General features: G+C 39.1%; 1 protein-coding gene across 1 annotated transcript in view; it reads right to left on the bottom strand.

Moving 5' to 3' along the window:
• Positions 1 to 8,794: 8,794 nt before the first annotated feature.
• LSM8 (LSM8 homolog, U6 small nuclear RNA associated) overlaps positions 8,795 to 11,465 on the bottom strand; it is a 6,625-nt gene continuing 3,954 nt past the window's right edge. Inside the window, exons 2-4 of the mRNA XM_019543427.1 lie at positions 10,927 to 10,967; positions 9,666 to 9,793; positions 8,795 to 9,221 (exon numbers count right to left, since the gene is read on the bottom strand). Of these exons, the coding sequence (XP_019398972.1) occupies positions 9,131 to 9,221; positions 9,666 to 9,793; positions 10,927 to 10,967 (260 nt within the window). The 3' untranslated portion in view covers positions 8,795 to 9,130. The remainder of the gene's footprint in view (positions 9,222 to 9,665; positions 9,794 to 10,926; positions 10,968 to 11,465) is intronic.

Raw genomic sequence — 11,465 nt, 5'->3', positions numbered from 1 at the left:
GGGCAGCCCCAGTCTGGCAGGGGGCATGGGGGGCAGCCTCATGGGGTCAGGCTTGGGCATGGGTGCTGGCATCAGGTAACACGTGCCTGCTGGGGTGGGGCATAGTACCTGAGAGGCAGTCTCGGGCTGGCAGGAATCCCAGGGGTTAGAGCTGGAATACCGGTTGCAGCACCTGGCTCATGCCCTCTGTAGTGGGGCACAGTGCCCAGAGGGCACACAGAAGCTGCCAGGGACCCTGGGAGGCAGAGCCAGGGTCTGGGAGGCCTGCATCACCTGGCATGTTCCCGCAGCTGTGAGGCACAGTGCCCAGGGCATGCAGCAGCTGGCAGAGGTCCTGGGGGTCAGTCCAGGGGTCCTGGGGCCAGCATCAAGCATCTGAAGAGCTGCCCATGCCACGTGACTGGAAAAGTTGCTGAGCCACGTGGCTCAGCACCAGACAGGAGGCTGGCCCTCTGCTGATGTGGCTGGCCGGGTGCAAACTGTGCCTGATGTCACTGTCTACATGTGTGTTGAGGCGCACTGGTTTAAAGTGCCACTTGTTAGTACCTGTAAATGGCACTTTAAATTAATCTAATGCGCAGTAATTGCTGTGCACATGTAGATAGTGATGCTTTACTGTGTGTTAGTTTAGTTTAATGCTCAATAAAGTACACGTGAAGACACATCCACTTTATGGTAAATCTCTACCCTTTTGCTATGTAATACATTATTTGTATGAGTTGTAACAACACATGTACTGAGTTTTGTCCTATTTTGTCCCTGTTCTGCAGTCCTGCCACAGGAAAACTCCTAAGAATTCATAGAAGTTTTACCTATATTAGAGATAGAGAATTGAACAATTTGCATTGCTGTCACGTCTATTCCAGTTACTATTTAAGTTCTAAAATTCTATACATCTGGAATAGTGCTGAGAATTGTGTAGTGTAAGTTGTATACAGTACATGAATTTGTCAGTATAACACAGTGAATTTTTAATTAAATAATACTGCTACCCAAGGAATTCTGATCACCATTATTTCACGTTTACCTCTCTTTTCTATAGATGAATAGAGTAATTAAAAGATACTGTGTTGTGCTTATCTCCAGGTTCCAAAGCTGATGCAATAAGATAAGCAAGGTTTTTCATTATTACTAAAATCAGATGATATCCTGGGCTTGTCTGTATCACAAGCCTTCTACCCCCACAGCCACCAGCGCAGGAAAGCTATCAAATCATGTCCTCCCTCACTTGGCTTACAGGCTCTGCCTGGCTTCACTACAGCAGCAGCTGCTGGCAAAGCATGTAGTGTATCCTGGGAGGCACAATCTGTTAAGGAGGCCGTATCTCCCAATAGAGAGCATGGGCACAACTACATGCCCTTTCTGGCAGCTTCCCTGTAATAACAGAAAGAACCTTCTGTCACTTGCAGACCACAGCATGCATTCCTGTGGTCTGCAAGAATCAGCTCAGAACAAATATTCTGCCACAGCAGGGGAGCTGGAAGTGTGGATTCACTCAGTTTTACCAGCAGAACTTGACTTCTGCTGGCAAAAATGTGTACCATAGACCAACCCCTCAGATATGAATCTGGTTAACCACAGTCTTACTAGAATCCCTGCTTCAGTCACCCAGACAGCTTTCCTTTTTTCAGAGAATCATATGCTATTGCAGAAATCAAATATTTAAACTATTACATGTCTTTTTAAAAGTCACTAATGTTCTGGAACAGAGATGAGTAGGACTCAAATGTCTTGCCCTCCACTTAAAAGTCCAAGAACTGTACCATGATGAAAACATGTGCTGCCATGTACCTCCACCCCTTTTTAAGGAATAAAGCAGTTTTGTATAATTGGTGTACTGTATTAAGTTGTAAAAAAATTACAACTTTCTATTTAATAAATTTTAAAATAAAATATGTATCTCTTGATTTAGTTTCATCTCGTTTCTTTTCTAGACTTCATTTTTTTTTCATCTTTGTGTGTCTGTGTATCCTTTTCCTTCTTTACCCTTCCTGTGTGTTCCCCCTTCTCCCCTACAGCAGATCTCACATGTAGTACTTTGCCTTCTTTCTCTCTCTTCTTCAGTCTGATGCTGGTTAACTTCATACTTCTCATTTTCTGGTGCCTTCCATTCTGGCTGTTATAAGCACAATGTAGAGTGACCCCATTCTTGTTCTAGTAACTCAAGTTCCCAATCATCCTGAACAGGTTGGTTTCTGAACCCTCATGCATAATATATTAAGGAAATCTTAGGACTTATCTTCAGCTGGTATAAATTAGAATGGCCCCATTGACCATTTCAACTGCACGGATTTACTTCATCTCACAATCTGGATCATTATCTGCTAGTTCAAGAGACCCCAGCAAAGACTTCCAAAAAATGCATGTTCCTAAACAAGTGACCTGATTTTTTTTCAAAGAACTGGTTGGAATTTTCTGAAATAAATTTTCATTAAAAAACCCTGGTTCATTCAGCCTTAACATTTCATTCATAACATCTTAGAGTCAACTAACTTGTGGATTCCAAGACAAGATTTCCATGGTACTATGTGAGATCTCTCACAGACTGCTCCAGGACCAGAAACAGTGTTTTCTAGGTCTGAAGTTCTTGCACCTACCCCAGAGCCAGGGATACGGGAAATTTCAAGTCCTCAACCCTGGAGCATCCTACCTGGTGGTCCACGGTGCTAAGGCATATCCACCAGGAGGACTTTTTCACAGCAGGCATTCCAAGGTCTATGACTGGCATGGGAAACCAAACCAGAGCTCTACAGCTTGCTTTCATGGAGTTGGTCTTTCAGGTTTCTAAGAAGCATATCCATCTGTTTAATGAACTTTGCAGGCTGGGAACCATTTTTTATTTTAGAGATGGCATGTTTCAGTGCTTCTAAGACATTTTTCAAATAAAAAAATCTTGGTTTTGGTCCAAATAAGAAAAAATAATTCCTTAACAAACGGAGTTCTCATGAACTGGGAAGTCTGTTGTTTGGACAGTTCTGGTGTTTGTATATTAAGCAGCTCTCATTAAAGTAAACATGTACCATATTTGCAGGAAAAAATGCAACAGTAAAAAAAAAAAAAAAAACCCAAAGAACCAAAACCAAAAACACCACCACAAACCTGCTGTTCATGTCTTATCAAAATGTTCCTGTTGTGAAACTAGGCACCCTAAAGGCTATCTGTTACAACACTAAGAGGTTTTTTGTAACCCAATGAGACAAAAATGTCTTAGTATCAATTTCTAAATTTCACAGCAATCATAACTTACTGTGTACCAACATGAATTGTTCCTGGTTCCACATTCACAAAAACAGACACAGATCTGGCCCTTTGTAAATAATATTTAGTGTCAAACTTTGGTATAATTTTCAGCTATGATTAGTTTAGACTAGAGGGTATTTTGCTATGCTGTCTTTGTATTGGCATCCAGGATATAATTTGGGCATCCAAGCTCAGAGCCTCTTCCCTTCTTTCACATGCATAGAAAGGAGATGCCTGTAGCTTGTTTCATTTCTTTCCATACCAATTCCTAGGCTTCAGCTTCTGCTTCTACTACTGTCTTTCTCTCTTGGCAAGCTAGTCTACAGTGCTCTCCCTCCAGACCTAGCTGCCTATTTACATGGACTTCTGCAATGTAATGCAGTTAACAAGAGGCAGCTGCAGATAGGTCACAGCAGGGCAGGTAAAAGAAAACAATGACAGGTGCCTGGCCACAGCAGACTGATAAATACTACAGCAGAAATGCTGACTTCCATGGTGTCTTGGGGAAACTGCCAACTTACTGGTCACAGAAGTCCAGTTTCTGAAAGGAATGGTGCAGGTCATACTTCTCGGATCTAATAATCAGGATCTCTTCATATAGAGGCAGATGGTGCTGCATACACTTATGCTTAGTTCACATCTTGAGGTTTTCTTTGTAACCATGTCTTAGGAAGATTTTTTTTTTTTTTTAATGAAGCCTAGTTCTGAGACAAGCGGGTCCTTAATAGACCCAATTCTAATGTCTACCATGACCTGAACTCTAACTGGCACAGACCATCCTTCTGCAGATATAAATTAAATACAAATACATTTTACTTATGAGAACGCCTTTTTCTTTTGAAAGCCAGTATGTGTGCAAGGAATGTCTGAAAATTGTGGAAATGGCAATCCCAACAGACATTAGCAGAAGGAAATGAGAAATAAAGCACATTATGAATGTATTAGGGGATTGTTAATCATTACAATTTCCTTATAATACAAATTACAAGAAAACAAAGGAGTTTGTCTATTTTACTGCACAGCACCTGCTTTTTAGGTGTTATCATTAACATGTAATATGTCTCACTTGTAGAATTCAGCAGAAGTACAGCATTCTTGCTCTAGGCACGAGTATTAAGGCCAGGCTACCAGATTATGTCCCTAGCACTAGGCTGTTGGCAGTTCAGCTTTTCCCAGCCTGTTTTAAAACTTTAATTCTCATTAAAGAATTGGTTTTTGTGTAGTGATGCCTTTGCTTCAGTATCTAGTTCTTCTCTCACCCTTGTAAAGGGAAGAATTACTAGACTACTAAGGCCATAGCCCTCTAGCTACTCCAGTATAAAGTCCTTCTGCTTCTCACCACAGCAGTAGAGAAGACTGGCTAGTATTGAACCAGGACAAGGAGCTACTGTCAAACATAATGTCAACTGCCTGAGAGGATAAGTTATGCCCTGCTGCTGCCCCTTGTGTTGCTAAAGCATAGATTTTAAGTACGATCAACCTATAGGCTTATTCCAAAGCCCCAACTTTGACACTGGGATCTTGAGCAGGAACATAAAGATTCCCCTTGAGAAAAGAAGCCCTCATAGCTCTCAGAAGTCTTGTGACCTCTCAAGGTCTCATCAGGAGAAAGCAAGCATCACCTTGGCAAGGGAACAAGTAATTTTGTTAATGAGCACATGTTGTGAAAGAAGGTAAGTGAAAAGTCCTTTTCCTGGTTCAAGTTACTTCGAATTTACTGAGCAAAGCCCTGAGTAGTACTAGCTAACTCTTGAATACCTAACAGCTTGAAAACCACGGGAAATGGGAGGGCAGGGTAGAGGAGCAGGCAGGTATCTAAAACTATCTAGCAATCAAGTAGGGTGGGCAATATTTTTCTATTTGAAGGGAAATTCCACATAGTCAGGCATTTTTAAAAAGCTATCCATTTTTGCCTTATTCAAAATACTGCACTGCATTTTGTCCAAAGAACAAGGATGCTCCCTCGTTGTTATTCATCCACAGAATTTGACTTGAGGGATCAATTAAAGCTCATTCAAGTAGGGCTGCTGTAGTGATAGTAGTTAGACCAGTCAGTCCTGACTTCTGAGGTTTGCAGGCATCTGCTAATAATTGATTCCAGAACTCTACAACTGTTACCGCTTCAGTGGCACTTTACGTAGAGAATCTAAATTAGGCTTATATGCATACCCAGAGTCAATTCCCAACCGACTTCCTCCTCTTTCCTTACCCCCATCTCTGTCCCTCTTACCTATAGCCACATTTGTCATGCTACATTTATATATAAATTGCCTGTTGTAAAAAGTAATATTGGCTTAAAAAAACAATGCTATTGCCTTTTTATTGCTTGTTGGCAGAGAGAGGTGAAAATTCCAGACACTGGTTGCTGGAACAGAAGAGTTAAAAATCAGCTTTAGCACTAGCCTTGGCAATGGGGAATTTGTATCTAGTGCTGCCATGAGGGTAACAAAACTACTCAACCCATGGCTTCCAGAAGTTCATCCTTTTCTTGTGCACCAATGAAAAATACATCCTCAAGGCTGAATGCTCTGGAATTGCTACCTATTAACAACTGTTTGATAGCTCAACCTGCTCTGAAAATGGTACCTTTCTTAGGTTAAGCTGAAAAACAAAGTGTGCCAATATGTGTCTATTCTCAAAACAGTTCATTGCACCTATTAACTCTGTGTATCCTGCACCACCTCTAGCAAATGTTTGCACAAAGGATTCTGGTTCATAATTATATGTTAAGCTATCTGGATGAGCCACAGATCATAAAAGTAGGTTCATACCCTGCCATTAAAGCCAATACACATATGTTAGCTGCCTCTTAGATATTATACGTATATTAGACTTATAATCCTGTTTTCTTGGAGCTGGATGACTCATAGAAGAGGATTACAAAGCTCTCCGCTCCTTAAGTCCATGTGGTATGACAACTGGGGATCAGCATCAACTAGTATTTTTATAGAATGAGTTTCATGTAAAATAGCCAGTGTTTCCAGAGACAGGCACCTTTCTTCCTACTTCCTGTGCATAGGTCTGAGAAGCTAACTGACCCATGCAACTTCTGTAGTTTTTAAAGGCTAGCACCAGCACCTTGCTTTTCCTCCTAGGTTTAAAATGTGAATGTGCTTAAACCCCAGCACTCTGTTAAAATGTTGTAAAGTGTTCAGGCATTTACTTCAATCCCTCAGCACATCTGAGTTAATCCAGATCCTCCTGTATGAAATTCAGCCAGAGGCAGCGGTCCACACAAAACTTTCCACCCTGGCAACTGTTCTCACAGTGCTGGTCAAGCTGATCCAGATCTGATCCACATTTTCATGGATAGACAATGCTTCAGATTAATGAGAAAAGTTAATTTTATGCAAATTAGGCTGATAAAAGTTGAAGCAGTCTATTTACCTCAAAGTTGTGATGGCAAGCAGGATGTTGAATTATGCTTGCATAAAATAAACTTTTCCAACCAGGAAATCTTACACCACCTTTCAGCTCTCCTGAGAAATATGAATTCTACCCAGGAGAAATTTTACAAACTTTGCACACTCCTGTGCCGGAAAGCTTGCAAATAAAGATTATTTTTTGCAACTATCTAGTTGGTCTAATAAAAGATATCACCTTTATCAAGAGTTCTGATTGCTTTTGCCTGTAGACCAACATAGCTACAACCTGTATCCATGCAAATCAATGCATTTCAGCATATAATTGCATATCATCCAACAGTCAATGCTAATTAAGTTTTCACACCTCCTCACCCACCTTTACATATGTTAAATTGCAATGATCTGTTTTCAATTGTAACTCATCCATAATATTAATTACCAGTTGCTGCTGACCTGAACCACTTAGCAAAGAAAAACACTAAATAATCTTTCTACTGGCATAAATATTCTCCAGTATACCTGGTAGTATTCAGGCAGCTTTTCCACTTCTGCTTTTTCATTTTGGTATATATTGACGAAATAATCTGCTTAGTTTTCTATACCCTTCTTCATGTCAGTCATAAAACATGTTTCTTTAAATAAGGATTTGCTGGATCTGAAGTAGAAATGCTGAAGAAAGACAGTGTGTGTGTTTATTAATGTGCAAACAGAAGACTCATGTCTTTTATTTACCATGATATATTCAACAAAATCCGAGATTCAAGATACTGCTTTGTTCACCTGCTTCATTTCTATTTTGACCAGAATGTAATTCACTCCTGTGTTTTAAGTGTCCAGACTCTGCTGCTATGGTCAGCAAAATTCCCACAGGAAGCAATGCTTCTTGTTATGCAGAGTTCTGTTCACTGTGAGTTTTGTCAGGCTGAGCAATTCATTTTACATAAGCTATTACTGAACTATCACATAGTAATGGCTTTCAACAATGTCTGCTCTGCTTTTTTAAAAAGACACAGAGGACAGGAAACTGCAATGAAGTAAACACACGGATGTTTTACTCAGTCCTACAGCTAAGAATAAACAGCCTTGATTTTTTTCCCAAAGCAAAAAAAAAAAAAAAAAAAAAGGAAATCCAGAAAATCTGGTGGATAGCGTACGGTTCTTGAGAACCATATTACTGTAAACTTGAATGAGCAATATTCCTTTTACCGGAATTTAAACCACTGACTCCAGAATGAAAATGTTCAAAGTCCTACTAAGCATTTCCGAACTTGTATTTTGAGATGACCATCCGGCACTAAAACTATTGGTTTCACAGGACTATATACCAGACTCTTTGTGTAGTTCTGCCTCCTTAGCGGACAAAGAGTGCTCATTGTATTTTAAGAACTCAGCACCTCTGCTTCAGTTAATTCTAATGTTTAGAAAAAGGTGACACTATATTTATGCAGAACCCTTATTTTTCTATATATACACATCTTATTTCTTCCACTTGGAAAAGGGGACTTCCAAATGCTTTTCTAATGAGTTGACTTACTTCTATATAAATTCCTCCTATTTTAAAGTAGTAGTTTATATGAAGGATAATTTGATGTCCTGAATACATTATTATAATGCTTCACAGACACACAATTCATTCTTTTCCCACTAAAGTTTAATGTGCAAAAGGGATGGATCAATTGAATTGGGGAGTGGAGAAGCAAGGAATAATTTATTCTGGACTTGTCTTTTTCCACCCGAATGAAGTATCTTGCATTTGAAATCTTGTCTTGCTCTGACCAAACTATACAGTTGGCCCAATAATTTATCACTCTAAGAAATTCCGCCTGAATACATGTTTTGCTTTCTTTTGGTTCCTCTAGTGGACATATTCAGATGCACATACTTTCTTTTGTCACTTCCGTATTTTTCAAATATCAGTGTTAAAGCTGTGTGCATCATTGCTGGAATGATTTAAAAAAGCTTGTGATTACTAGAACATAAAGTCTCATTAACTTGAAACAGGAGTTTTCTACCAAAGGACTACTTCAAGAATTTTTTCTGTAGCAGTCAAGATGCCAATAATTGAATTTAATTTCTCTTCCTGTAATAGGAACTGCATTTGTCCAAAAAGTGCTACCATTTGTAAAAGACATTTGTTCATAAAGGGTAAATGATATATAGTTTTGCAATCCATACTCAGTTATGATTGATTAGGATAAAACATAACTTGAATCACCTTTAAGAGCAGTTATTTGTTTCTATTTAGAGTGCAAGAGCCAAACCTGCATACAAGACTGAAATGCCAGTATTCATGTTGGTACTTTACATACAATCCTTAATTATGACTCCCCCAAATTAGTTCATGACTATCACAAAATGTAGAAAATTTAATTTATGTCAAACCACAAAACATTCATAATAAAAAAGCATACACCAAGTTATTACATAGTTGTAATAACTTGTATTACAAAAATTCTTCATGCTGTTCTTTAAATAGTTCTGTACAGCCAAAGATTTACAATGTCCTTGTGCACCATGTGCACTCTTCAGTGTACAACTGAGTTCAAAGGTTCTGCACGAATATTTCCAAGGTCAAGTGCTGAATCTGTCTCCTCATCAATTTCACCAATGACAGCACTAGAAGTAAGAAAAAAAATTAAATTGTACCATAATAGGAAACCTGGACAAATATGAATAGGTTCATGTAAATACAAAAATATTACAGTAAGTTGCAAGCATACTTTAAATGTAACTACCCATTTTTCTACTTTATTGAAGGTGACATCAGAGATGACTGTGTACATTTCTAAAAGCCAACCAGATCTTTATTGTATGACAAAAATAGAATAAATTGATGCTTAAAAAACAATTTGTTTTTCATACTTATTAATTTTCAATTTTGATCACAACAGTCACAGCAAAGACTACTGCTCTATGTCAAAGTTAACATAGGTTAGATAGGCAGTAGGTTTTGCCTTTGATGAAAAACCAAGTGGTCTTGGGCTACCAATTTGACATCTTACATTACACTTAAAACCATTCAACTGAGGAGTGATTTAGAAAAAAATAAGCTGTACTTACACATTATCTCCTCTGACAATGTATAAACCCAACACTACTTGTTCAACTCCTTGTGAAGAACTGAATACACGTTCATGACTTTCATCCAAAATCAAGTTAATGGTTTGATCAAAACCTTTGAGAGTTCCCTGTAAAGTGCACAAAAATAAAATATTGTAAGCGTCTTCAAACAAGCTCTCCAGAATAACCCAGGTAGCCAGGGAGTCTAGAGAATAGATGCTATATTTAGATGTTTCCTGTTACATTTTAAAAGCAAGTATAGTTGGAGACTGAAACTTAAAGGTCATTATTTTAAGAACATATATATTTATTTTGTAATATTTAAATTAATATTGTAGTGACTAATATGAAAGGAAAAATTCAGTTTGTTGTGCATTTGACAGCACTTTACGTAGCTGATTTCACTATTTTTGCTTTATTATTAATCTTCCCTGTTTATGTGGAACACTCACATATCAAAAAGGAATAAAAAAACAATCTAAAAGATGATAAAAGAAAATTATACAGCATCTCAAAGTATTTCTGTAGATCAGTGATCTTAAGATGGTGTCCCTTTAATGAAGGTAAATTTACTTCAGTAAGTGAAAGAATATTCAAAAAGGAGAAAGGTAATAAGGCACAGCACACAACTGCAATAATGAAAGGGATTTCTTCCAATAAACTATATTCAATCACTCTTGTTTGTATCACACTCAACTCCATTACTGAGGCTTTTATTACAGGAGGGATGGAGGATGAAACAGAGGGGCTGAAGCCACATCAACTTGCGAGCACAGTTACACAGCCTTTTTTACTTTCAGTTCACCATTATTCAACTTTTAACAGATTGTGTTTGTGGTGTTTCTTTCATATCTTATGTTAGATAAGAAAATGTGCGTCAGACGTATTGTCATGAACTTCTGTAACATACACCAAAGCAGTAGGCTATAAATCCCAGCCCCTCTACATTTAGAGCCGGGGCACAGCCCTTCATAAAATGATAAGATAGAAGTAGACAGGTTTTGTGGCCCCTAGTACAACGTGCAACTCTACAATAGAAATGGGTCTCGATAACTTGCTGCATCTTGTGAACTCCTTCACTTGCTGCCACCTGGTGTACACTTCCTGTTACTGTCAACCCCACTTAATATCACATGCTTTTGGCAGTCCTGCGCAGACTGTCAGGGTTTGACTGTTGACATTTACATCGTAAGTGCTGCCTGTTAGATTGCTAAAGACTTCTGAGGAGACAACATGATCTTGAAAAGAAGAAACATCTCACCACTATCATCCTTCCATCCGAGGTAATTACAGCAACGGTTCCTAGCAGTCCCATTAAGGAAACACTTAAAAGAATACAATAAATTACATTATAATACATAATGCCCCCTCCTTCCAAATTTGTGGCCTTGAAACCATGCAAAGTCGTTTAATAGTTTCATAATTTCTAGGGTCGGAAGGGATCCGAGTAGATCATCTAGTCCAACCCCCTGCCATGGCAGGAAAGAGTACTGGGGTCAAATGACCTCAGCAAGGTGTTCATCCAGCCTCCTCTTAAAAACCCCAAAGGTAGGAGCCTGCACCACTTCTCTTGGAAGTTGGTTCCAGATCCTAGCCGCCCTGACCAGGAAATAGCGCCTCCTGATATCTAGCCTAAATCTACCCTCTGCCAGCTTGTGACCATTATTCTTGGTCACTCCTGGCGGTGCTCGGGGGAACAGGGGCTCCCCCAATGCCTGCTGGTCCCCCTTGACTAGTTTAAAACAGGCCACTAGATGCTCCCTCAGCCTTCTCTTTTAGAGGCTGAACAGGTTCAGGTCC

This window comes from Crocodylus porosus, unplaced genomic scaffold (genome assembly GCF_001723895.1).
Source record: "Crocodylus porosus isolate Cpor-Errol unplaced genomic scaffold, CroPor_comp1, whole genome shotgun sequence".
Taxonomy (NCBI): Eukaryota; Metazoa; Chordata; order Crocodylia; family Crocodylidae; genus Crocodylus; species Crocodylus porosus.
This window is presented reverse-complemented; position numbering and strand designations above follow the sequence as displayed.